The 26,909-nt window shown below is 48.1% G+C and overlaps 1 protein-coding gene and 1 long non-coding RNA gene across 3 annotated transcripts in view; one reads left to right on the forward strand and one right to left on the reverse strand.

Annotated features, from left to right (window-relative positions):
- The window catches only part of LOC111929450 (extracellular matrix organizing protein FRAS1), a 106,783-nt gene that overhangs the window by 14,797 nt on the left and 65,077 nt on the right, over positions 1-26,909 (reverse strand). For both annotated transcript variants that reach the window (XM_086890741.1, XM_086890742.1), the window contains exons 22-48: positions 24,003-24,149; positions 23,210-23,350; positions 22,979-23,119; positions 22,624-22,767; positions 22,006-22,276; positions 20,662-20,746; positions 18,687-19,001; positions 16,154-16,307; positions 14,233-14,411; positions 12,818-12,934; positions 10,847-10,961; positions 10,252-10,389; positions 10,028-10,060; positions 9,261-9,392; positions 8,860-8,985; positions 8,250-8,497; positions 6,943-7,091; positions 6,544-6,706; positions 5,697-5,832; positions 5,191-5,387; positions 4,693-4,846; positions 4,113-4,376; positions 3,804-3,992; positions 3,296-3,415; positions 2,711-2,890; positions 696-820; positions 31-171 (exon numbers count right to left, since the gene is read on the reverse strand). In XM_086890741.1, coding sequence (XP_086746867.1) covers positions 31-171; positions 696-820; positions 2,711-2,890; positions 3,296-3,415; positions 3,804-3,992; positions 4,113-4,376; positions 4,693-4,846; positions 5,191-5,387; positions 5,697-5,832; positions 6,544-6,706; positions 6,943-7,091; positions 8,250-8,497; positions 8,860-8,985; positions 9,261-9,392; positions 10,028-10,060; positions 10,252-10,389; positions 10,847-10,961; positions 12,818-12,934; positions 14,233-14,411; positions 16,154-16,307; positions 18,687-19,001; positions 20,662-20,746; positions 22,006-22,276; positions 22,624-22,767; positions 22,979-23,119; positions 23,210-23,350; positions 24,003-24,149 — 4,304 coding nt within the window. The remainder of the gene's footprint in view (positions 1-30; positions 172-695; positions 821-2,710; positions 2,891-3,295; positions 3,416-3,803; positions 3,993-4,112; positions 4,377-4,692; positions 4,847-5,190; positions 5,388-5,696; positions 5,833-6,543; positions 6,707-6,942; positions 7,092-8,249; positions 8,498-8,859; positions 8,986-9,260; positions 9,393-10,027; positions 10,061-10,251; positions 10,390-10,846; positions 10,962-12,817; positions 12,935-14,232; positions 14,412-16,153; positions 16,308-18,686; positions 19,002-20,661; positions 20,747-22,005; positions 22,277-22,623; positions 22,768-22,978; positions 23,120-23,209; positions 23,351-24,002; positions 24,150-26,909) is intronic.
- On the forward strand, positions 6,394-15,445 carry LOC147653305 (uncharacterized). Its single transcript, XR_015287333.1, has 3 exons — positions 6,394-12,628; positions 14,216-14,348; positions 15,310-15,445. It is a non-coding gene; the product is annotated as an uncharacterized LOC147653305 (long non-coding RNA).

Here is a 26,909-nt window from a genome sequence, read left to right on the forward strand (position 1 = left end):
GCAAGGAGGCTGGGGGTGGTCCTGCCTTACCTCTGTGTCAGCATCTGTCGCTTTGAGCTCAAACTCCGTGATGGTTTTTCTCACCCCTTCCTGAACTGTCATCCCAAAGACTTGCATGATGGGCAAGGAGTCATCCACGGGGTTTATGGTGATGTCAAATGTCTGGCTCACCTGGGACAGGAAGAAAAGCTTCCCTTGCCGAATTCAGCCTTCCAAGAGTGTGACTTCACCGCAAGAGCGCAGCGATCCCCAGTTTGGGTCTCTTCATTTCAGCCTTGTCTGAGCTGCTAAGCCCAGATCACTTCTTTATCCCTCCCCACTCATTAATTCTCCCTCTTCCTGTGATATTTATGGACATCCACTTTCCCTCCCTCTCTCACTCTGTTTTGCCCCTCTCCCTCTATGCGCAGCTAGACTTCTTCTCTTTCAGAAAGCAGGTAAAAGGCATTTCTCCAGGGGCTGGCTGTCGTCACTACGCTGTCAGTGCACTGGATCAAAGCTGAGCTCCAGCAACAGTTGGCAAGCAGCTGAAAACCAGGCACTCAGATCTTAGTGAGCCCACAGGGCAGGTGGCTCCCTGTTCCCTGCACAGGCCTTGCTCCCTCCCTGACCTGAGGGATGTGGGAAATCCCACAGCAGGAGAAGGAGGAACAGCCACATCTGCCCACTCAGGCAAAAGTCAGGCTGGGACTGACCTCGTTTGTCCCATCAGACACAGAAAAGGTGAAGGCATCCGTGTGCTTTTCCTCCTCACTGGTGTGGACGTACTGGATGCTGCCAGAGGCCAAGTCTGCCTGGCTGAAGGAACTAATTCTTGTCCCTGGAAAATGAACAACAGGGAGGAAATGTGCAGCAGAAAGAGCAAGGCAGGGAAAAACTACAGGAAGCAGGACATATTTAGGCATGAGGACTCGGTTTTGGCTGGTTCTGATCCAAGTCAGGCTGCCCTGTGAACCCTCAGCTGAGCCAGGGATTTAGCTGGCACAGAGCCTCCTAAAATTTCATTCTCAAAAAGAAGTCCAGGCTTCTTTTCATCTCCTCCTGTTGGGAGTGGGCCTCCTGGGGCAGAGAAGCTGGGAGAAAAACTGTCCATGTAACACTTGGATTGTCGCTGCTGGGCAGGACTAACCCAACCGTGGCATCACTGGGGATGAACCGAAGGCCTCCTGGCCTCACAGCAGTTTTCCAAAATGCCTTCCAAGGATCTCTTCTCTCTGCCCTTCCTTATACCCCTGCATTTAGTACCCAGCCCCATTTTCAGCACTGATTTATAGTGACATCTTTACAGCCCATTAGGTGTGACACAGCCACAGAAAGGTACCTGACAAGCATTTTAAAAAACACTTGAGCGTTTTTAAATCTCATTGCTGCGTTCAACAGTTTTTACTGCTGTTATCAACAAACATCCTGACAAGAAGTTTGCCACCAATATATCACACTAAATGGCTGCTGACAAGTGCTGGCCACACTACAGAAGACACCAGGATCTGATTTAAATAAATGAGCCACAATGGAATGATCAGCTAATATTTCCTCAGAGCTCATCAGCTGGAAAGGTTTGGGTTCTCTTTTGAACACTTCAGTACTCTCTCCTTAGGTTTAGGTCATTTAAATCATTACAGCTACTTCTCAGTCTGTGATTCTGTAGCCTTATTAGTCCCTCACAGACATGAAAAAGCAGAGAAATCAGAATCATCATCAGATTTTAAATAACAGGAGGAATAAAGCCCTTAATTCAAGTCTCCAAAGTACAAGCTTCACTGGTTAGTTTGCAATTTAGACAAAGATACTGCAAGTTTTTAATTTACTCTCACAGCAGGGAGTAGTTTGCTTATTATAACTCATTCATTATTCCTGCCCTTTCAACATGTTTTTGTGAGAAGATGAGGCAAACCACACACCCAAACTGAGCTGTACAGGGACTGTCTGCATCTTGAAAACACACAGCAGATACTTCCACTTTAATCTCAGGGTGAGAGATTAACGAGAAATCTAAAGCTAAGAAGAAATACAACCTTAGATGAGTATAATAAAATCAGAAGAGCGTATTTTATGACACCACAGATTTAGATTAATTCATCAGGGAGAGGCAGCACACTCACACAGTCAGCAGGCACGAAAGGCAGCTCTGAAATTCAGATCACATGTGCAGGGCTGACCAACCCCCTTCCCTGAACAACCAGAGTTCATTATCCAGCACAACCATCACACCCCAGCATTGCTTCCTGTTAAACTCCTGTTAAACTCAGGACGGTTCCCTTCCTCTCTCCACAGCACAGCTCAGGGAAAGAGGCTGGGCTTTAGGGATCAAGGGACATACTGGCCAAGAGGAGGACAGAAAGCACCAAGGAGGACAGTCTGTGCACCGAGATGAGCTGTTTCCAAGGACATTAAAGGATGGATTCTTTGCTGTTCACAGCAAAGGCCAAAGGTTTTCCTGGGAGAAAAGGAAAACCTACTGCAGAAGCAGCAGTAGGGCCAGAAACTGGCCCAGAGGCTGAATAAATCCTAAACTGGGATTATTGGGCTGCTCTGCCTCCACTCACCTTATTCCCCAACCCTCTGGGCTCATTTTTTTAGCTTTGATTTCTAACAGGAATTGGAATTGTGTGTCGCTGCCTCTGGGGCACATTTTTCCTGCAATGAATGTTTAGGGCTCAAAAGCCTCCAGCATTTTGCTGCTGTGAGAGCCCAACACCTCCCAGCTCACCTGGGGAAGCCACGTGCTCCAGATGCCCCAGCTGTGGCTGCCGGGTGACCTTGAACTGGAGCTGGGAGGCTTCGCTGTCCTGGTCAGTGGCCGAGAGCTGGAGGGTTCTGATTGTCTTTGCCGAGTTCTCATCCAACACCAGCCCCTCGTTAGTGATGATGGAGGGGGGAAATCTGTCCTCTGGAAGGGTTAAACACAAAGCTGAGTTAGGAGATGCTTCTTCCCGTGGGCACTTGGGCAGGAAAACAAAACACACGCACAAATGTTTTGATAATTCCAAACCAGGAACTTTAGGCCTTGCCATTGATCGGGGTTGATAACATTATAATGTCTTATAGACGATCTCAACAGAATGTGGAAGATATTAAGGGGAATTTTTCTACCTTTTCACTGAGTTTGTCAGAAGCCAAAGAATGAACCCTTACATCTGCAAAATCTCCCTGTGCCCCTCACTTCAAAGGCCTTGGAATTGACGGCGCATCAAAACCGAGTCTCAAGAATTACATTTCGCCTTGCAGTACATGTGGGATGGAATCTGGGAGCAGCCCTGAGCACTGCACCAAAGAAAGCATAAGTGCTTTTTACCTATGACATGGATGTGAAAAACCTGGTCCATCAGTTTGTTGCCATCTGCATCCATCACATCAAAGGTGAAGGGGAAGTTTCCGCCGGGATCCCCTTTCCTGTGGCTGTACACCACATGTCCTGGAGAGAGGGACAGCAGAAAAGAGAGGCTTCATTACAGGCTGCAGCTTCTAATTCTTACTTTGGAAGCAGGCTGGCCCCATCAGCTGAGGCACCTGGGGCTTGACAGAGCTCCAGAATTTGGGTTTCATGACTTTCTCTCTTCATTCTTTTTCTCCTGCTGAGAGAGCTGTTTTAATATTTGTTTAATGATACATGGTTCTGCTCTAATCTAACAGCTCTTACTTCTTTCCCTCCCTCTCTCATAAAGAATCACAGAATCATGGAATATCCCAAACTGGAAGGGACCCATAAGGATCATCAGGTCCAACTTCCTACTCCTCACGGGACTACCTAAACCAGCCTTTGTTTATACACTTGCTGTGACTGCCTCAAACCCTGCACTCACCTTTGTTTATATCGGCCTGGGTGAAACTTTGGAGGGGTCCTTTGGCAGAGATCTGGACTGAACTACCAGCTGTGGTCAGCTGCAGCTGGCCCCTGCTGGGGTCCCTCCTCAGGACAAATCTGATGGCCGTGTCCCCTGAATGAGCAGCAGCTGCCTTCAGGTGCTGAGCCGTGAGCCGAGCTGTGGAGCCTACACCAGAGAAAGCAAACCCCACCAGCAGCTTCAGCCAGCCCAGCAAAGCGACTGCTTTAGGCTGGACCAAGGTTTAGGCAGCACCAAGCAATGCCTCTCTCCTCCCTGGCCCCTTACCAGCTGGGAGCTGCAGGTCCCTGTTGATAGCTACCGTGGGGGGCTGCTTCCTCGGCAGCTCCATGGAGAATTCCAGCCTCCCCGCCTGTGTGTAGAGCCCGTCCGTGAGAGAGAAGCCAAACTCGTCCGTCTGCGCTGCAGCACCGCTCCGAGTGTAAACGATCAGCTCATCCAGAACGTCCTGGTAGGTGAAGGAGGAGCCTCTGGACAGCACCTGTCCCTGCTCCAGGGCCTCTGCCGCGCTCTGCCTTCTGCGGAGCTGGCCTGGCAAACAACGGAGGGATCAGCACAGCCTGCGGGGGACGGAGCCTTCGCCTGACACCCTGCCTGGCTCGGGTGCTGCAGCTACCAGCAGGGAGCTGGGAACACAGCGGGGAACTTCCCAGGGAAGCACAGGCACTGCCCCCTTCTGCTCTCCAGCACAGAGCCAGGGACAGCTCGCCGAGAACAGGGCTGTCCTGCTCCAAACTGTGCTTTATCCCACGTGCCAGGGGCTCTTACACACGCGCACAGCAAAGACAGACAGACACCGACGTAGAAAGACTCCCTGTCCCTCACCCCCTGGCCTGTCAGGACATACCATGCTCAGGACTTTGGCTCACCACGATGACCAGCTCACTGCTGCTGGTGTCCAAGTCCTGCAGGCTGAGGGAGGCGTTGGTAACAACCACGGCTGAGCCCTCCTGCAGGCGGACAGGCTCCAGCGCCATCTTCGGGGGCTCGTCGTTCTGCCGCTGCACAAAGGCACACAGCCAGAAAAAGGAAAATGAGCACAGGGAGAGACCCACCCTCATGGAACACAGGCTCCCAAACCACAGCAGTGGTGCTGGCATCACCAGCCCCTCCAAATCTATCCAGCATCATGGCTGCTTCCAAGAGGGAGGAGGCAGCAGAGCAACAAGCCCTGGTGAACAGGCTGCAGTGCACAGCTCTCCTTGGGGAGCACAACTAAATTATGTGCCCGTGCTAGGGGAAGGAGCCTCCCTTTAATCTCCTTCCCACGTATGAAAAAGGAAGGAGTAAAGCTTGCCCTTGGAAGTGTTTGTGTGAGAGGAGAGGGCTCTGGCAGCCGGCATACCTGGATTGTGATGTTGATGCTCTGCACCTCTGACCGGCTGAAGCCATCACTCACATAGAAGCGGAAAACATCACCTGTGGGCTCAATGCTTTCATGGACGCTCTGGAAGTAGTAAATGCTGTTCTCCAGGACATCTTGAAGGGAAAAGGAGGCATCCGTGGTCCCTGTAGACTCACTCCGTGGGCCAAAGCTCTCGCCTGCAAACCAGAATTTCGCTGGTGAAAGGATGCTCAAGTGGCTGATAAACTCAACATAAACCCAGCAGGATGAGGGGAAGAAAGGCACATTGCGAAGGCTGCAGAAGGAGGGAGGTTCCTTTCTACAACTTGACTTCCCATATCTTGTGGCCTTTGAGGGAAGCAACACGTGCTGTGTTAAAAGCGGGCACTGGGGAAGCCGCAGTTTTAGAGGCAGCACAAGCAATCCCCTCCGTGGCATGTGACAGATGTGTTCCTCTTAGGAGCACAAACCAGCCAGGAGAAAGAAAGCAGAGCCAAGCAGTTTACCTGTCCTGGTGTTTTCGATGTAGCCATACACAGGCAGAGTGACCACAGTGACCCTCAGGTCCTCCCTGGCAGCAGTATCATCATCAGCAGTCAAGTGGTGATGAGCCAGCAGCAGGACCCTGCCTCCCTCATCCACCTGCAAAGCAACAGCAGACAACACAAATCCTTACTGAATGAGGCTGGCTCCCTGGAAGAGGCTTGTCCGGGCTCCGGAGCGCTGTCCCATCCTCCCCTAGGTCTGCGAATCGGGAATTCAGCAGGGAGGAGGGGTGGGATGGGAAGAACAAAGCCTGCCTGGCCTCCAAGAGGAACCTGTGAGCTCTTTATCGAGGCAGGAAGGGAACAGGCAGAGTCATGGTGACCTCTCCGAAGGCAAGACCTGCACATTTCTTGTTGTGGAGAGTCTTTGGAAGGCAAGGGAGGGGAAATGCAAAGCTGAAAAGGAGGGAGATGACTTCCAAAGGCTTTGGTAAGGAGTGTGAAACGCTCTGTGTCAGTCCAAAGCACCAAGTGTCTCCAGTGTTGTCTTCTGCTCATCTCTTGCACACACACTGGTGAAATCGGGGGTGAAACATTCAGTATGGATAAATCTGACTTGCTCCACTGATACCAAGAAGGGACAAGCTAGGGACAAGCAGCTCCTGACTAGAACAGATGTTAACAGATGAAGTTCAGGGATGCAGATGGACTGTCAGCCTCCTCTGGCCTCCAAGAGATTCATTCACCCTTTGCAGGGCGCTACGTTTTATTCAGTGATTCCCCCCAGTCCAGGAAAACTGTTCAGCTGCTCCCATCTCAGCCATTCCTGTCCCTGTGCCCATCCCCAGGGTCCTGGGCAGCCACTCACAGTGATGTGGTCGGCAAAGGCGATGAGTGCGGGCGGTGCCAGGGCAGATGTGATGGTGATGGTGAACATCTGCCTGTCCAGCCGGTTGTTGTCTGCATCCAGCACAGAGAAGTGGAAGATGTCAGTAACAGGCTGGTTGCTGGTCTCAAACGTGGTGGAGTAGCTGTGGGATCAGGAGACAGGGAGTCAGGGAGTCTCCCTGACCCCCAGGCAGATGCATCCCATCCCTGCAGTTACAAGTGAGTGCAATCCCCTTGGAGGAGAGGCGGTGTCTCAGTTCCCAACCCTCCTTCAAATTCATTCCCTGAATTCTTTTAAGTAGCCCAGAGATCCCTGGGGAAAAGCCCACTGAGAGTTTTTAACTTGTGTGGCTTGAAGGAGCACAGTGCTCTTTGCTACCTGATCCTCTGGCTGTTGATGTCTTCCATGGTGAAATTATAAACCTTGGAAAGCTCTTCACTGTGGGAGCCTGACATCCTTAGGAGGGTTCCATAGGCTGGCAGAGATATCAACTGGATTCTGATCTCTGAGTCAGGAGAATTGTTGTCCTGAGCATGAAGAAGCAAACCAAATGAAAACAGGGCAAAATTAGCCATTGCTTTGGTCCACTAAAAGTGGAAGGAAAAATAAGTATTTTCTAGGGAATTATACCTGCCTAGCTGGGTCAGACCCACAGATAAATATTTAATGAAGCTCTACTGATGAGAAGAGAGTCAAGAGGGTTGACATTTTCTAAACACATCATAAAACGTATTTTCATTTTCTCTCAGCTCAGAAAGGCTTTCGCTATGTCCTTGTATCACATGAACACAGTCTCCCAGACATAAACCTGGTATTTTCGTTTCCCAAGTACTTCAAACTGAACTAAAAGCTGATTTTGTCTCTTTTCAACCACATTAAGTACAAGCACACTACAGTATCACAACTCAGACGTCATCTTTCTTAGAGGAGTTTTGTTAGGTGGTTGAAAAATAAGACCCAGAGCAGAAATCAACACATCCTGAGCAAATGGGTCAGGAGTGAAATCCTCTTTTCCCTAGCTGTCCTCTTGCTCAGATTAAACCTGAGCAGCTCCCTTGTCAGCCTTCGGCCTTAAGCGGAGGACAGGACAGATTCCAGACTCGAATTCAGACTGATCCCTTGAAAAAAAATAAAATTCCCCATCACCTCTCTGACAGCCAGCTTCTCTCAGCTCAGATCTCTCCTCCCTCAGGAGGTTGCTAAATCATCTGCAAGGAGTACAGAGCTTTCTTGGGAAGGTCACCAGCAGGATAGCTCTTGCACAGCACACAAGCCCTGGGACCGAGTTACCAAGATGCTGCAGCAGCATCTTGGGGTTGTTAAATCCTTCCCCCTTCAAACCTGCCCAGAAAAAGAACCAGGTAATTCTGGAAGGTGGGTGAGGAGGCTGAAATTTTCAAGGGATTAACCACTTAGCAAATCCATGTGCTTTATTAGTCTGTTTGATAGAAAAATCTGGGATTAATTAGGTTCTCATGTTTAGCATGGCAGTTCACCTCTGTTACAGTCAAATGGGGATAACCTTAAACCCCTGTGGGATGAAAGAGTGTGTTATCCCCTTCTTGGCAGCAGTCAGAACTTGAGCTCTCTACCCAGAATCCACGCTGACAGCAGAGAGGTGTGTGTGGGATAAGGAAAGGGGGGCTGGCAGCATTCCCTGGGTTCAGGAACAAATGAAAACCCACCGTGTAAGCGAGGTGCTGTCGGGAGAGGGTCACAGAGCTTTTGCTGGCCACAGTGACGGCCAACAAGCAGCCTGGGGCCAGCTGTGGGCCGTGGGTGTCCAGCTGGGACACATCCACCCTCAGCAGTGTGGTGACTGTGGTGACACCGTCGGTGACAGAGACTTCCATGCTGTCCTCTGCTGCTGCTGAGCCATCGTGCACGTACTGCAGAGCATTCCGAGTGACGTCCTCATAGGTGAAGGTGTCGCCTTCCCAGGGAGGAGACACACCAGTCAGAAAGGCTCTGTTCAGAGCAGGAATCCAACTCAAACAACCTTAACCAAGAACTAAACTGGCAATTAATCCCATCCTGACAGGCCTGTGAGTTATGAGGACACTGATTAAGGAGCTGGCAGGGCAGAGGAAAAGCTGTGACCTCCCCAGCTCCAGGGACACAGCGACTCCTTGTGATTCTCAAGGAGGGCAGCAACCTTCCTTTTTCTTCCCAAAAGCTTTGTGAGCTCACAGCTTCCCTGTGGATGCATCCTTATCTGCCAGGGGCATCTCCTCCTGCTCAGCTAAACCAGCCAGGCTGACTCCTCTCCTGCACTGAAACTCTTACTCCACTCACCTGCTCTCATGAGCTCCTGCACATCTGCGCTGTACTTGAGCACAATGCCATGACGGGGAGGTTTCACCAGCTCAAAGAAAAGCCCCTCAGGAGCTGTGTCCGTGTCACTTACAGCCAGCTGGACCCCTGTGCCAGGGAAAGAGAGCACAGCTTGTGTGAATGGAGCCAAAAAAACCCCTAATTCAGTCAGCACAAAGTAAAGAAAAGAAAAGGAAATAATTCTGGAGCTTCCCTAGCCCAAGAGCTGCAAGTTTCACTGAAATAGTTTGTCCCCTGATGATGCTCAGGTTGCACCAGGGAATTCTCCCCTTGAGTGGCTCTCAAGTAACCCCTGTGCAAGTGAACCTGGGCCTCCTGGCAGTGAGCTGAGCCCCACACCCTGCCCCACGCCCCCCACTCACCGATGGTGGCTCTGCCCCCCTGGCTGACCTCCAGGAACGGAGCTGTGATCTGGAAGACGGGAGGCTGCTGCTCGGCGGAGAGCAGGTGGATGACAAACACCATCTCCGGGGTCGTGTGCTCCCCACCAGACACTAGGCACAGACAGAAACCATGCCTGAGTGCAGGGATGGGTTTGCAGGGGCCCTTCACCTGGGAAATTCACCTGTCTGTACAAAAATCACCATCCCACATCCCTGACTCATCTCCCACACCTTTCCAGGCCACACCTCTGTCTGTGGTCAGACACACACACACTTCACACAGGCCAAGAGCATTTATCTCTGCCCCTAACCCAGAACATGGACTTCTCCTTGCTGGTGGAAGCCAGAAAGCACATGGGAACAGAAGGATGTGTTAAACAGGCAAGCAGCTTATCTGTGTGAATTTAATTAGAGAAATGTCTCCACGCTGTATTAAAAAAAAATGAGAGTGTAAAACTCCTTGCTCACACTTGGGGGACAAGAGGAATGAATCAGGCTTTTAGGACTGATTCCAGGCAGCCACTGGAAAAAGATGTCTCTAGCAAGCTGCAGCTCAGCTTCTGTAAAACATTGCTGGGAAGCAGACAAACTGTTATTCCCCAGGGAGAAGCATTTCCAGAAATTCCTAGCGAGCGCCCACAGGTGTGCCTGCAGCAGAACAAAGGCCAAGGAGTAACAGGCAATGGGAAGGGCAGAAGAAGGATGAAAATTGCTCTGGCCAGGAAAGAGCAAGTGGTTTCACATACCTGTGAATCGGAAGTTCACGGACTCTGGGAGACCTGGCGGGACAAACACAAGCACAGAGTGACTGCGGTCAGGACAGGAAAGCACGCGCTGATGTGGACTTGGAGGATTTTGGAGACGGCAAGCGCTGACGTTTAGCAGGGCAGGAATCTTTCCTCAGCAAGGAGGAACAGCAGCTGTCCAGCTGTCTGTCCCAGCCCTGCAAGGAGCACTGGGGGGAACTCACCTGCGAAGGAGAAGGCCATGATCTCCCTGAGGTGAGGGGCGGCGGTCGGCGGGCGATAAGCAATCCTGCCGTGGTTTATGTCTGCCTGGGTGAAGAACCTGGCTGGGGACAGAGGCCTGTCCCTGTGCTCCACAATACCTGTGGATGCAGAGACATCAGCATTACCAGGAGGGCTTCATTACTCCATCTGATTCCACAGCTTCCTTTGCTTTCCCCGGGTACTTCTTTGTACCCACTCCAGAATGAGCCGTACGGATGCAAGTGCATCGAGGACGGGCTCTAGGGACGAGAGAAATTAAACAGGGATTCCCTCACTGAAGCATTTCTTCACATAACCTCCCACTAGGAGAGGTGGGAAGCAGAAAGCCACAGGACACAACATTCAGTATTATTCAGACATTAGCAAAAGCTGTCTGAGTTCTGCAGCACATTCAGGAAGAAGCCAAAGAAAGGGGGGTTAAGGAACAAGGTGTTTAAAAGCTAAGGAGAGAGGCCAAATGTATTAACAGGTGCCTCCACGGAGTGATACTCTGAGGGAAGAAGGAGATGTGCTCAGAAAAATGGCAATTAATGAAGCAGCAACAGGTTCACTTGCCTTGCCCAGGAAGGAGAGGCACGGTCACGTTGTACAGGATTTTCTCACTGGGGATCTCCGGGTCTACAAAGGAGAGGTGATGGGGCTCAATCACTGTCACACGGTCCTCCAGCACCTCAATAAACACATCAGACCATGAGCATCAAGGCCAGAGACATGGGAAGATTCACCCAAAAACGCATTGAAAGAGAATTTGCTTTGCTCTAGTTAAATATAAGAGAGTCCTTAAATGTGAAGGCCCAGTCCTTAAACTTGAGCCTGACCCCCTGACTCCTGAAGATGCAAGACCTCCACACTCACGGGTGGTCAGGCTTTTCTTTTGGCCTGCAGCAATTCAGAAGAGAGGAAGGAAAACCTAGCTGGATCAAGAACTCCCTGGATGAACACGAAATTCATTGTCTGTGTGGTTTTCTCATATAGTCTGATGTGGCTGGACTGGATCCTCATTTAAAAGAAACCCTGAAAATGACTCAGCCCTTCCCATTGGAATACAGAGGAACCAAAGCTTTCCCTTTTGTTTTAAACCTGTCTAAAATGGCTCTGATCCTTCCATAACAAGATTATTGTGAGCCAAAGGCAGGCAGGGCGTTAAAGGAATTACAAGGCTGCTTGAAGAGACTCAAGTGCCCAAAAACCAGTTAATTTCCACATGTTCATGAACCTTAATCCTGCAGAATTAGCAGCTCTGAGAAATCGCCAAATTAAACAGCTCAGCTGGGTATGAAAAGCATCCAGCTCATTTCATAATCTCGAGCAAAACAGGGAGAGAACAAGCTAAATGAAGGATATGGGCACTTAAATAATCTGCTTTGGAAGGTGAAAGGTTACCCATATAGGGTAACCCATATAGGGTTTCCCATATGGGGGAAGCAGGTTAACTGGACTGAAGAAAAACCAATACAGATGCTGTGTCCAGTTTAACAAAAAGAGTCATGGAACTTCCCTTGACCTTTCTCAGCAGCACAAGTCAAAGTCAAGGCTAGAGGGATGGGAAGAACTCAAAACATTGTGCTTTCCTCTCAGCTTTAGAAGTCTCATTCTGAAGGAGTCTGAAGACGAATGAACGGAACTCGATCACGCTGGGGCAGGGCAAGTGCAATTTTTTGACGGAAAGATTTAAGGTTATGTTTCTTCCTCGCTGCCTCCAAGGCCCATTTGTCTCTCCCAAAGGTGGGACTCGCAGGTGGTGAGGTAAAAGGTGTTTTATGGCCCTATTGAATTTTGTGGGGAGTAATTAGCTATAAAACCCAGTGCCGCACGGCTCCACCAGACATCTCTCCCATCAATTTCGTCAATAATGACAACAACAAAAAGTCAGGAGCAGGAAGAGAAATGGCTCCAAGCAGCAGTCTGACCATGTTTCATTATCACCCAGGAAAGGTCACCACTATTTTAAACCTTGACAAGGCTGCTGTGCCATGGACTTTGTACTCATCGCTCTCCCATGGCTTCCTTTGCCTTTCCCGGCCCCATGCCTGGCATACAGAACAGGAGAAGGAGAGGGAACAGCTGGACTTCACCCACATGTGATGGGGACACACAGGGAAGGCTTGCATCACAATCTGGGAGCCCACAAAACCGACTTTAAACTCCGAGATATCTTTCCAATCGACACAGCCGGGGAAGGAACTGCCTTGGAAAGACCGCTCTCATCCACATGGTCATTCCCAGACTCACAGTTTGGATCAAGTTTACAGTGGAACCACTGGCAAAATCCACTCATTACCCACATAACCCACAGTTTTTCCCCTCTTGCCATTCCTCCTGGCTTCCCAGCAAAGGGTAAGAATTCTAAAAAACACTGATTTTGCATCTCTTTCTCTTTCTCCTTTCCACTCTGTACATTCATCACTTTTAACAATGAATTCTTCAACTTCTCACGGGTATTTCCTGCACCCCCACCCCAGTTACTCCTCTCATCTGTTTTTCCCCCATTCCTACTCCAGCCATCTGTGTGGTGTTATCACTTACAGCCATGTGCAAAGAGGAGCCCAGGGAAAGCTGAGGGGCTTTGGGTGTCTGGGGCAGAACAGCAACGTTGAACACGTGGCTTTCCAAGCTGGTTTGTGGACTGGCAGAGCTGGACACCTGGGAAGGAAAGATCACTTGAATGGTTAAGTGATTTCTCAACCAGTTTCAGACTTCCCCTTGGCAGTGGCTCCCTGTGATCCCAACAGCTTCCAAGATAGTGTAATAATAAATAATATAAATAGTGTAAACTGCAATTGTGTTTCACAGACTCATAAGTATTTTCCACTCTAGCACCACAAAATTAAGTCAAAGGTATCTAATTCCTAATTGCAAGCCTGCAGCCAAGACACATAAAGCTAATTTTATTAAACTGGTAAAAACTCAGAGTACCAGAACCATTCCCTAGAGGTGAACCTGCAAATGATCCCAGCAATCCTGGGGTGAAGGAAGCACCCAAAAAAATACAGCTCCCTTCTTTGATAGACTCAGTTATGGCTTCATCTTTTAGTAGGGATAACAGTGTGCTCTGGAACTCCACAGAGCACTTTCTGAGTGGGAATGGACATCCTGAAGCTTAATTTTTAGAATGCATAAAAATATAAGTTCTGATGAAAGGAACAATGTCGTTTTAACCATTTGCTGCCCCTGCTCTGTCCTAAAACAGATGAAAACAACACATTGGCCCTGAAATGTCCCAAATTTCAAGACTTGGACAGGAGTGCCACTGTCTCCTGATGTGACCAGGTGTTCCCAGCTCTCTGAACAATTACTGCTGCTCCCAGATACTAAACCCAAACACTCAACTCATGCAAAATGCATAGTCTATAAGAGGAATGCAGCAATTAAGCCAAAGATTAGCTTGTTCAACACCGAAGCTCACAAATTCCTCATTATCACTTATGTTAATTACTTCAGAAATTACCTTAATTGCCTCTCCCGTGCTACAGTAATTGCTTCTGCCTTGTAACCAGATGTAACAAACACTGCGTGCCAGTGCTCACGCAGGCTTAGTTAAGGGAGGCTCTGAAACCCTCCCAGCCAACAGCAAGGACCTGTCTGAGGCATTTTATGGCTCTTAGACCTCTGGGGAGCAGGGATTTATTTCAGTTTCCCAGCTGCTGGGAAGTATTTCTAGCTTTTGGTCTGTTTGTGAGACGAAGGGCTCTGAAGCAAAATTAAATCATTAGCTTAGAAACCAAGGGTTGCGTGGCTCTGGGGCTCACAAAACACACCACTTTTCAAAAGGCATGTATTGGAATGTATTTTCACTCGGTGTAAATATTGTAAGTTTTACGAGAGGATGGTGTATTCACACACACATCTGTGTTATTGTTAAAACTCGGGCTCACGAGACGCGAGCGGAGTAACCTCAGAGAACTGCCACGTGCTGTTTCACAGGACACGGTGAGGAATACCTGGAATTGGAAGGAGTCACTCTCAACTTCAGCTCCAGAGTGCCTGTACCACACGATGCCATCGCTGATGTCCTGCTGGGTGAAGGAGGTTGTGGGTGAGGCTGCTCTTCCATCAGGTAAAAGCTGCCAGGAGCCTGCCGGGCCGTCCGCCGGCATCGGGACCAGCAGCACCACTTCCCCTGGGAAAAGCAAAGAGGAACTTGGGAGAACACAGGGAGCAAGAGGTGCCTTTGCACCAACTAAGGAGCAGCCAAGGCAAATTCCCACCCAGTCAGAGCTTTTTTCCATGCAGTGTTAAGTGACAGAAACACCGGCAGAGTTCCCGAAAGCCATCGGCAGAAATTGAGATGTGCCGGTGACATTGGGAAATCTTGTTAATTAATTCCATTAACCAGGTTGATAATTCTGCTGGCTGATAATTCCTCACTCTGTTACGTGAAACATCCATCCTAAGCTCTCCCATTTCATTCCACCCTTGGAAAGTTGGAGCAACAACAAAAGTAATTCAGCAAGATGTAGTATCACGCTTCCATTCCATCACCAAACTCCGAGCTAAAATTCCTCTATCAGAACCCTAATTACATTCCAGATCTTACGGTTCTGCTCATGGGAGTTCCCCTAAAAATCAAATTCTATATTTGCTATAGGTATGAATATCTTTCCCATTAGTCACAGACTAAGTTAGGCAGATAAGCCCTCCTGGATTCAGGACCAATTTTCCACATTTCTGTCTCTCTTATTTTTTTTCCCCTCCCTTTCTGCAAAACAGTATTTTAGATAAAATTTTGGAGAGCATTGATTTCTACTGCTTATTCCTCACCTGCAGCTACAAACCTGTTTATGTTCCTGCAATTAATCACAGCAGCAATAATTATGGTGATACAAACACAGAACTATAAATTTTAGTTAGGGTTAGGCAGCAGGAGACAAGCTCCTCAGGGAAAAATTCCTGTTTTCATGTAAATGCTTATTAAAAATGAGAAGACAGACCTTCATCTGCAGAAAACTAAAAGGGGAATACAAATTAATTACTTCTCTTCTAAACTGAAAAACTCTCATTATCTCTGTTTCCATCAGGTGCTGGCAGCTGTTATGGAAACCAGCCTGTCCTCACAGCAAAAGGAGAAAAAAAAATAAAGAAAAAAGCATGGATGTTGCTAGAGGGATCCTCTAATTTTCCCACATCAGCAAATTAAATGTGGTACCATTTCTCACAAGTGCAAAATGTGATATTCCAAGACATGGTTTTTGTGAGGAAAATGGTGATGATGATTAAGGAAAGAACGTTTTTCTTTTCTATCCTAATTTTGTTACCCTCTGCATGACACCTCTTTTTCATCCTGTTTTTCTGCGTTTACAGCTCAGTCACAAATTCCAGAACCTTCCACACTCCCCCTTAAGCTGTGCCCAGAAGATCCTCCCTAAACATGGGGCTGCTGGTGAAAGCTCAGCTCAGAGCTTCTCGAAAGGAATTTGGGGACAAGAATTATCTACAGATCCAAACATCACCAACTCCCGTTTCGGTCGGCAGCCCCTTCCTCTGGGACAAATTAAATCCCATGGCAGGGAATTTAGGGAATTCTTCAAGGTAAACTTTTGCTCAGCAGTTTCTAGAGGTAGATACTACTCTGTGCTTCTCAAATCAGACATTCACCATGGAGGATTATCTTTTGGCAGTAGGATTCTGCTCTCCCAGGGCTGTAAATAGGCCAGGATTCCACCACCACAGAAACACAGATGATCAGGAAAGGCAGAAGTGCTTTGTTCCTTCACATGGCCATTAGGAGTGGGAAAAGATGAGGTTAGCAGCACTCCCCCAGGGTGCCAATCTAAGGAAATATTGCCCCAAATGCTACTCCTGGTGCACACAACACCGTGGAAAGGCGCTGCTCTCGCAGAGCAGAACTCCAGAAGGATTTACCATGTCTGGGCTGGTCCTTGGAGATGGTGTAGGTGATGTCAGAGTCGCGGGCACCCGGCAGCTCGGCGTGCAGGATTGTCTTGGAGATCTGCAGCATTCCTCCCTGGGGCACCCAGACCAGGGAATTGGTCACCAGCCGGGGGCTCCTGTCACTCTGCAGGCAGGGGAACAGCAGGAAAAAGGATAACTGGAATGTGAGCAATGCCCTGCTGATGGAAACAGACTTGCAAGGGGAAAGAGAGGATCAAGGAGAACATTCTGGAATTCCATATGCATTCCACCCTGGTTGTCTGCTTGAAGAAATCCCTCAGACCCAATTCCCAGCCTGGAGAACTGACCTTGTCCTCTAATTCCTAATTTCCTGCTGCTGACCCTAAACCTTCCCGACCCAAGTCTCCCTCCATAATTTTGTCTTTTACCACCATCCTCATTCTCTCTGAGCATCCACCCAAATCTTTAGTTACTCAGTGGCTCCTAACCTTCAAACCATTCCTGTTGCTTTTTGGTTTGTTTTTTCCCAAATGAATATTTATCCAATATTAGTTTAAGCTTCCTGAAATGTGAATGTCAGCACTGGATTGCAGCAATAGTTTCACTACAGTTTCCATTTATTTCAGTACCACTACTCTGGCACTTGAGGATTATATCAGCTCTTTTTTGGCTCTAATTTGCTTCGTTGGACAGGTCACCAAAATCCCTGTGACCTCTTCCATGCCATGGCTCTTTCTTATAACCCCAGCTGCTGTAAAAGTGACTTCTTTTCTGGATTTCTGCACATTCACCTTGAAACTGGCTGTGGCTGCAGTTCACCCTGAACTGTGTGATCATTCAAAACCCTGACTGCTCCATCTAAGGGTAGATCCTTCCTCCTCATTTACTACTCCACATAATCAAGCTGATAAATGACTCACTGCTGTGTTCTGGATCTGCCACAGAGACAGGAGAGAGAGCTAAAAGGATGTTGGTGAAAAGGAACCCCATTACAGGATGATTTCCCACCTCCTTTTTGGCATGTGTGCCGTGCACCCACCTAATTTGTACTCCACTTGCACTGTGGGTTTGTTATAAACATGGAAACCTTCAGCTTTTAGGTCACTAAATGGCTGAATGTTCCTTCACTGGCCACATCAAACCCACCCAGCATGTTGTGATGCCATTCCCACATGGCTTTGATGCTGCTTGTGAATAAGAACAGACTCATGAGACGGCCCTTTTTAGTTGGAAATCTATTTTAAAAACATATTTAACATGAATGAATTCACAGCACAGTAAAAGCATTTTCAGAGAGCTTAGGGAGGCTCACAAGCTCCCTGGCCCATGCTCCAGCTACCTGCTCCCAGGCAAGGCAAGGTCAGCTGCCTTGCAAATACCTTGGAGACCTCCCTTAGCTGAATCTCTAGAGGTCTGGGGTTCCCCAAAAATAAACATCTTTTGCCTTTTTTTCCTGTGTTTCTCCTGGCCTCGCAGAAAAGAAAGGCTTCCACGTCCCTGTTTCAGACTGCAACAGCTCCAGCAAAGGGTCTGGATGGGAAAAGCAGCCATGAGCAACCAAAGGGACTGGAAAAAGCCCTGAAAGCTGCCCTGCTCTCACCTCTGTCACCACCTTCGTTCTCCTCTGGAGCCAAGTGCTGCACAGAGAAACGTGGAATGATAAGGAGAGACGAGGGAGGCCGAAACAGGGTAATAAAAGAACTACTCTCAGCATTTCACCCTCACTGGCATTTATAAGAACCTGCTTAATCAACAGTGGGGGGAAAAAAGGCGTTACAAAGAACACAGAGTGGTGTCCAAGCATTTTCACAGTCCTTGTGATCCTATACAGGCTCCTTAGAGCCATGGAAGCGGTCTGGGTGAAGAAACCACAGGCAGAGCTCCTCTCATTCCAGGAGTCTAATAACAGCACCAGCCTTGAAAGCAATTCCTTTTTCATCCCCAGAGCGCTGTGAGTCACTGTGCTAATTAACATTAATTACTACCGTAGCTTTAGGAGAACCTGCAGGGTCCAAATGGGATCAGTGCCTCAGTGTGTGGAACTCCACGGATGCACAGAGTGCTTGCCACGCTCCCTTCAAATTCTCATGCCCAAGTGGCTGTGAAAGACATCTGACTCAGCAGAGAGGGCAAACGAGGGGCAATGTCATCTCCTCCTAACTCCTTCCCAGGGAACTCGAAGACACTGTGTCAGATCTCTACATAAAAGATTGCAAACTGTGACCTTCTCTACTGGCAGCTCTAATGACAGCTCTACTTTTTGTTACTCTTTCACATGAATAAGGAATGAAGATATCTTCAGCTTTTTTCTCCTTCTCTTCTTATTACAGTTTATTACTTTTTATCAAAGAACTGTGGACTTTGAATCATGGAAGCTGCACGACTTGAGCTGCTGCAAACCAAAAATTCGGGCGACCTCCAAAACCCAACCCATCCACTCCTTTCTCCGGCTGCTTACTGAGGATTAGTGACACCTCAGGGACAGAGCCGCACTTCTCCACGCTCTCAATCTGCCTGCCAGGGTTTATGTGCTGGCACATACCTTGGGAGCGATCCTGATGTGCAGCAGGATGTTCTGGAAGTGGTACCCGTCGCTCACTTGCAGAAGAGCCGCGTCCTGCCGGCTGTCGGAGCCGTCGTGGGCGTAGCGCAGCCGCCCGCCCGCCAGGTCAGCCAGGCGGAAGGTGGAGGGGTCCCCAGAGGGCCCCAGCAGCCTCCCATGGCGTGGAGGCTCCAGAACCATCAGCACCACGTCCTGAGGATTGTCACTGTCCCCCACACCAAGCACCAGCTCCGACACCGTCCCTGTCTCCCCTCTGCCGACGAGGAGGGGCTCGTTCCTGAACACGTACGGGGCCTGGAACACAAAAGCAGCTCTGAGGCGTCTGGTGAACCTGGGAGACTGGATCACGATCAAAGGATGGAATTAAAAGTTTGGGGATAAGGGCATCAGCTCACTTCACACCTGGAAATCTCCTGTTTCTTAGCAGCAGAGAATCACTCTCCACACCTTTTCCCCCCCTGATGGGCAGATCTTATAATATTTAGCATTTAAACAGAATTAGTGCCATTAAAAGGAGATTCTCATGCCACATTAGGCTTAGGAAAGGCAAAAACTGAGGACATTTATATAGGAAGCATCTGACTAGCAGATCCTCATTGGCCTTTTAAGATGACAGCAAAACTGGGTGCCTCCATCATCAGTATTTATTTCATTTCCAACACTCCCCACAGCCTTACTCAACTTATACCAAAGATCTGCTAGAGGCCATATTTCTGCTGGTTTAAATTAGTTCTCCAGTTCTTTGTCATCATGAAAGTTTCAATCTGCAGTCTCTATTGATCCCAACAAACATCATTTGCCAAGGGTAATGCGCTGCCTCGGGAGGGAGGCGGTCCCGCAGAGACCAAGTCAAAGCCCTGGGAACATCCATCAGGGAGCCAACTGCTGCCACCTCGCCTGTGCACCAATTCCCAGGGTTATCAGGGATGATCAGGCAAAATTCCTATCATTAAACCTCACTTATGTATTCTGGGGCAGTGACTGCAGCTCTAACTTAGGTGAATGTCCTGCTGAGGTAAACAAGAGATTAGGCTGAGCCAAAATCTCTGCACCAGCCAGAATCAATATACACACGGCAGGATCAAAACCCACAGTTTGTCTTATTCTAAAGGACAAACCAGAGCGTTTCTAATTTCCAGAAGTTATGGGAATGACTAATATGGAATATAAATTACTTGTGCTGAGGGTGGAGGCTGAGCCAGGCTTGTAGGCAGGAAGGAGCCAGCACCAAAGAGTTCTGTAAAGTCATTTGGTGCCCCTCTGAGGATGCAAATGGGCCTTAAGAGCAGCAGATTCTCTTTTTCACTTTAAGGTTGCAAAGGATATGCCAAGTAGTCACAACTTCTGATTGAGCTCAGTGCAAGCTGCAAAGCCCCCCTGGAAACCTAGAACCCCTTAAGGTGCCTGTACCCATTCTGGGGTGAGAGCCATGTATTGTCCCACAGACTTTAAATAACTAATACAGGGACAGCAGGCAGTACCATCACCTTGCCCACAAGTGGTGAGAAGTTTAAGAGACAAACTTGAAATAGCTCATGCTGATTTAATTCCCAGCCACCCTCGAACTGAGCACTGAACTTGAACGTCAAAGCCTTCCTGCCATCGGGATCAATCCTGGCCCGATTGCCCTGCAGCAAGAGGCTGAACTGGAGCATCAGCAGATCCAAAGGATAATTGGAGCAGTAGGGATTCCTTAGCCCTTGCTGATAATTGCTCTGTGACTGCAGAGCTGCAACTCCCTGCACAAGCAAGATGACACAGGCCAGCTTCTCCAGTCAATTCCCCAAGTCCCTTTGCTCCATGTGACCCTCGGCTGTCGCCCCTAAGGGAGAGTTGAGTCCAATTTGCCCGATCTGAACCCCTGCTCGAGTTCTGCCCAGCTTTTTTGTTATCCCTGCAAGAAACCAGGGCTTCAAATGGTACAAAATTTGGGGTTGTTTCCAGGCTTGGTTACCTGTGTTGAGAAGGCTTGAACGTTGATCACCTCAAGGTGGGAGAACGATTGCTGATCACTGACCTTCAAGGAAAACTGTCCTTTCCTAAACAGGTCCCCAGCAAGCCAAAACACAGGATAATATAAATTAATGAAGTACTCTTCCAGGACTCGAGAATGACAAGCACATTATATATTCAGCAAAAATGACTGGCTCAGTGACAGAAGCTTTAGCTCAAGTTTTCTTCAATTACATTTTTATAGTATTTTTACCTCAAGATTCACAACAGTCACAACAGGTAATAAAAAACACCTTTAGCTGTGCAATAATATACCCTCATCTCCCTTTAAGGAGCGTTATCCACGTCAGATGGCATCCCCAGGATAAAGTGCCAATTGGAAATGTCAGCCACTCGCTGCTAAACAAAAATGTCACTTATCTGGCTTCAGGACTTGCCAGGATTTTTCCTTCTCATTTATTTTTCAGTGATGCCACCCAAACACCCTGAAGTTTAAAGTAACAGTATGAATAATAAATAGAGTAATATTTAGTAATAAAGCAGTTTTGTTTCTCGAGACGAGATGCTGACATGTCATGGTGACTACCAGGAAGATGAACAAAAAAAAAGAAGCAGGACACAGAAACAAATGCCTCGAGTCTGATGAACGCCAACTAACCCTTGGCACCAGCACACCCTGAAAGTCTTCTTCAGATCTTATTTACATCAAAGACCTCCCTGATTTATACAGCCAAAAAGTCAGAACAGTTCCACCGACGTCACTCTGCTGCCAAGGCTTTAAGGTGATGCAAATCAAGTGGGAAATCTGGCAGCATGGCTGGCTTATTGCCTGGCTGCAGGAAAAACCTGCTTCCTTGCACCATCCCTCCAGTGTGAGCTTTGCCAGTCACTAATCACCACTAATTATTCTAGGGTACTAATAAAGCTCATACTGGAGGATAACGAGGAATGGCTGAAGGCAAACTATGCCACAGAGCACAGCAGTGATGTCACTTGAGCATCTTCCTAACAGCATCAAGAAACTGTGGTAACAATCAGACTAATAACATGCCAGTTTTAACTCTCAGCTGAGTATCCTGAAGATGGGACAGACTGCTGCACCCTAAAAGCACAGCAGGTTTGGGAGTTGGGTCACAGTGACCTCTTCTACCATGAACTGACAGGTTTTGCACCACCGGTTACACTATGGTACACTGTGAGTATGCTGGAAGTTGATTCAGCCACAGTGGGAAGCGTGCCTCCCTGCAGGAATGCTTCCAAGGAAGAAGGAAATAGCCCTTCTCAAGACACAACAATTTTTTTGTGAGGCAAAAACTCGGGGGAAAAAAATCTCCCCTGCAATCACCTGGGCTCCTGTGTGCTGTGCACGAAGCGGACCCTCCTCTCCCGCACGTCCCTGCAGCTGAAGCGCTGGCCGCGGCTCAGCGGCAGCTCCCGCCCGTCCCGCAGCATCACCAGCCGCCCGATGGAGGGAACGCTCTCCACGTGGAACAGCGGCTGGCCCGAGGCACCGGCAGCATCACACGCACCCAGCAAGGCCAGGTCGAGGGGCTGCACCCCGCCGATCCCCACCGCCAGGGTGCTGCTCACGCGGGAGCTCGAGGGGTGCCTGCTGGCTGAAGGGAAAGAAGGGAGAGGGGTTACTGCAGGAATCACCGCGGGCTGTGCTGGCATCCTGCCTGTCACCGCTGGTTTTTGGGTGCCCTGCTCGTTCCTGACTCCAGGTGGACTGCAATCCATCCCAATCGCCACCACGACTTGGGTAAATCACTTCCCGCCCTGATTTCCCCATCACAGAATTAAAAGCCAACACACTCTGGCTTGCCCTGCAGACAGGCTAGTAAATCTTCATTTAGAAGAAAGAATGGATAAGCAGCCACTGAATTCGATTCAGGAAGGGATTTCCCCCAAGATATTTTGTCACTGGTTTTACACTGATGATAAATGGTGCTGTCTCACTCACCTTCTTCGCACTCCCTGTTCCGTGTATTGCCATAGAAACCCTGGCCACAGGCAGAAACACAGGTCTTGTTCTTCAGAAACGTGATGCTATCACAGAGGTGGCACAGGCTGTCACTGTCACACTCCAGGCACCCAGGAGGACAAGCTGCACCGAGTGGAAAGCACAAGCCCCAGTGAGACACTGCAAAACCACGCAGAGCCATGCCCAGGGTCAGAGCACAAGCACCACTTAGGGTGTGTGTCTTACCTACCTGACAAAAAGAGTCAAGACAGCGGGCAGAGAGTTATGACAGAAGTGGGCAACAAGTTCCTTCCTCGTCTGCCCACTGTCCCTGCACCAAGCTCGCTGTGCTCACCTGTGCACCGGCGCTGTGCCTCGTCTGGGAAGTGTCTCTGCCCACATTTGGGAACACAAAGGCTGCCCAGGAGGAAGAACGGGGCTGGGCAAAGGCTGCACTTGTCTGCCTGGTGGCACTGAAGGCAGGGCTGATCACACCCTACAGAGACACACACAGGAAAAGATTTCAACTTGACATGGGAGACCAGCAGGGAAACACGTCAGAAAGCAATGCTCCATAAAAACTCACTCTGGCACGTGTCTGATTCCCGGTAGAAAGCCGGAGGGCACTCTTCCACACAGGCTCCTTCGTGGAGAACATAGCCTTCCATGCACTGCAGGCAGTCATTCCTCTGGGGACCTTTGCAGGCGTTACAGCTCCAATCACACTCTGGAAGAAAACAAAAATCACTTCAGGGCAGCCCTTTCTGGGGTGCTCACCCCGCACAAGGGCTCGGCACTCGGAGTCTACTAGCTGTGGGAAAATATCACTTATTTTCATTATGGAACACTCTGCTGGGGAGCTCTGGAAATCTTTCAAGTCACATGTCTTTTAAATCACTCCAAACTGCTGTTTCTGCACAGCCATCCAGTGATGCAGGATTTAATAAGACAGAGAGAGAGAGAGACAGGTAAGTAGAGGAGGCCAGATAAGCCCCCTAAAAGAGACTTATCCTGGCAAGCTCACTCGTTATCAGCTGACCCGTGACTAAATGAATTGCTGGACCTGACCCCTGAAAACTTTGCTGGCTCAGTTACAAAATCATTTACAAGAGAGCGATTTGCAATAATCTTGTTCCACTGAAAGGCTCAAGTATGTGACAGCAAAAAATAACCTGCAGAAACCTCACAAGCAACCTGTCACTGAACAATTTACCCCTTCCTACAGCCTTTTTAAAGCAGGCCACCTGCACAGCTCCCGCTGCCATCTAACGGATCCTTAGCCAAGGCACTTGTATTTATTTCCTTTTTCCTTTCCTTTTTTAATTTTTAAATCTTTTTTATTTCTAATTTTTCCTTGAAAACAGCAAGGTATCTTTCACCTCTGCAAGTCTTGCTGGAAAAATCCAGGTAATACTGATGAGCACAGCTGTCATCCTGGCACTCCCCAAAGAGCAGGACCTTGGCTGCATCTCTGCACGACGTGCAGCCGGCGGCAGAGTCGCAGCTCCGGCACTGACTGCTGCAAGCTGTGGAAAGACAAGGAAAATCAGAGTAAAAATGGTGTTAACCCTGCAGCCTTGCTGCTCCTCTTGTCTTCTGTGGAGAATTCAGAGTTTTTGCTTGTTTTGTTTCACGTTCTCCCAGGTGTAAAGAGCCTCATTCCATTTGGAATCTGCTGGAATGTCCCCTTCACGCTGCTTCTTACTCTTCCTCTGGACAGGTCAGGGTAAAACATGAAACCAAATCCCCAGATAAGAGCTTTCCCTGTCTCTGTTTTTTTTTAATTTCCCTTGTGCAACCTGAATTTCGTGTAACTCTTTACCCAGAAACAAGAGAATTTGGAGAGCAGAGTAGACTGCTGCAATCCTTGGTGGGACCAAAGGCCCATGTAATTTCACTTAACGTTTCCACCTTTTTATCTGCACACAGTGTGAAATTCTGGAGCTGCAGGGAGCAATAAAGATGCCAGGAAAAAAAAAGTAATTCAAGGATTTACTGAATCTAGGATCAAAGTCCAGAGGTTCAGAATATTTCAACTCACCTCTTTGATGTCCAGGAACTAAACTTCACAGGAGGCTGTACTAACAGTTTGGGTGATAAATACTGACATGTTAATTCAAAACACAGTTTTATAACCAAAAAACCTCCAAATACCAAAGGAAATGTCAAAATACCCACGTTGCTCTCACTGAAGCAAGAACACGGTGTTTTTAAAAACAGTTCCTTGTTTTAGCTCCTCTAAAAAATGTCACAGAAGGTTTGCATTTTAGTGATGTACAAATGATTTCTATCAAAATGTCTACCTAAAGACTCAAGTTAGGTGCCACTCCAATTTTTCTTCACTTAAGAATACTCCATGAAAAAAAAAAAAAAAAATCACTTTTTTAAAGTGCTCCAAAGAACCAACTATTGAAAATACAGTAAAGCATTCTACATGAGGTCTAAATCCACAAAAATCAGGCTACCCATGGAGGCATGCCAGATGAGCAAGCAAAAACTGTGTGAACTGTGTGTGGAAGCAAACCTGTCTGCTTGTTTTATCAGCACGACTCTGTATCTGCATTTTTAAGCCCATGAAGGACTCATTAAGCCTCTCCCTGTTCCTGGGCCAGGATGTCATTGAGTTTAAAAATATCTCCCAGAGCCCATACGTGCACTCAGCATCTCTCTGAACCTCATTCCAAGCCTGAGTTCCTCAAAAGTGCAAAGAGACTAAAATAAACGTGCAAGAGAGACCAGATTTTCTCAGCCTAACAGCCAACCTCCCATTAAACAATCTTCATTCCCTCCAAGTGGCAGTTTCCCAGCAGCCTGGGACAATTTGGATCTCCGTGGCTTATCAGCAGCACTTGAAAAGGCACAAGTGACACTTGGAATGACAAAAATCCAACACACTTGGCCTTGAGCCTCCTGCTCCAAGGATTACAAACACTTCTTAAAAAGCCATTTGCAATGAGGAGATTAGAGTAGCTGAATTGCCTTGCAAAAGAAATATAATAATTAGAAAAAAATCTATTTGAAGTTGAGCCCCTGAACCAAATTCAGGAAGGGTGCAGGCCTCAGGAACATTCCTGGTCTACCTTGATAGCCAGAGGCAGGAGCTGTCAGCAGGACAACTTTAATTAGAAAGGGGCATGTTAATTAGGAAGGGAGATATTCTGGTGCAGCAAGCAATCAGGGAATCCCTACTGCAGGAGAAGACTAAGTATTTTGTTGAGCTTGTAGGAAACCAGCCAGAAGAGCAAGAATCCTTTTTTTGGGCTTTTTTTTTCCCACAACAGAAGAATGGCACAAGTCCTTCCTATCTTTCCAGTCTATTTCCTTGAACCTATGTGTCTCCATTTCTGCTGATCAGACAGAAATAATAGTTTCAGGAGAACCATCTGTTTCAACAAAAGGCAGGTAAAGCTGACAACCACATCGGTTTCCTCCTACAGGACCTCATCAGTGACAAAATTGGGTCTAGGTAGGATGACACTGACGCCTGGACTCAGTGTAACAGAGTTATTTTATCATAAATCCAGATAATTTAAATCAAGGTAATGCAGGACTTCAATAATCTGAGTGTTCAGGTTCACAGTGACCAAACCACTATTCACTCATTTTGACTTGTGTGTATTACAGTGGGACAATTCAAGCAGAGCTTTTTCCAGTTTTTTCTATCTTTGGGCCATACCATTTTGCATTTTGAAGCATCAAGCCAAATAATTATGAGAGGAATAACCCAGGGCCAGAGTGAACACAAAATAATAAAGGAAAAGAGAGGCCCTGAGAGATTAACAAAGGATAGCAAGAATAGGAGAAAACACAACTTAATATCAGATCAATTCCACCAGATGATTAGGATCAGCTCAGGTCTGCGTCTACCAAGCTGTACCTTGTTTCTCCTGGGGTTTCACATGAGGAGAAATGGATATAAATGCTACAACGTAGCTTCCATGGCATGTACTGGCAGGCAGTGCAGTGGGGAGGGGGTTTGCCTCAGTAAGGATTGATTAAAACTGGTCTCGACTCGCCAGGTTTCCATCAAGCTCAGAATCCATCACAGGGAAACCTACACAAAATGCTCCTGCAGATTCTTTACAGCAGGACACAAAGCCTCTTGTCTTTGAGGTCAATAACAAAACTGCAACTGTTTTCAAACTTCAGCCCTGCTGTAGGCTCTGCTCCTGAGGCAGCTCATCACCTCTGTCAACTCACATCGCCTTTTTAGGCACTTGAAACCTTTCCTTTCCAGCCAGCAGGAACAGCAGGCAAAGGAACAAGAAAAGACACGTCGGTAGGAG

Source organism: Cyanistes caeruleus, chromosome 5, assembly GCF_971803275.1.
Source record: "Cyanistes caeruleus chromosome 5, bCyaCae1.hap1.1, whole genome shotgun sequence".
Lineage (NCBI taxonomy): Eukaryota > Metazoa > Chordata > Aves > Passeriformes > Paridae > Cyanistes > Cyanistes caeruleus.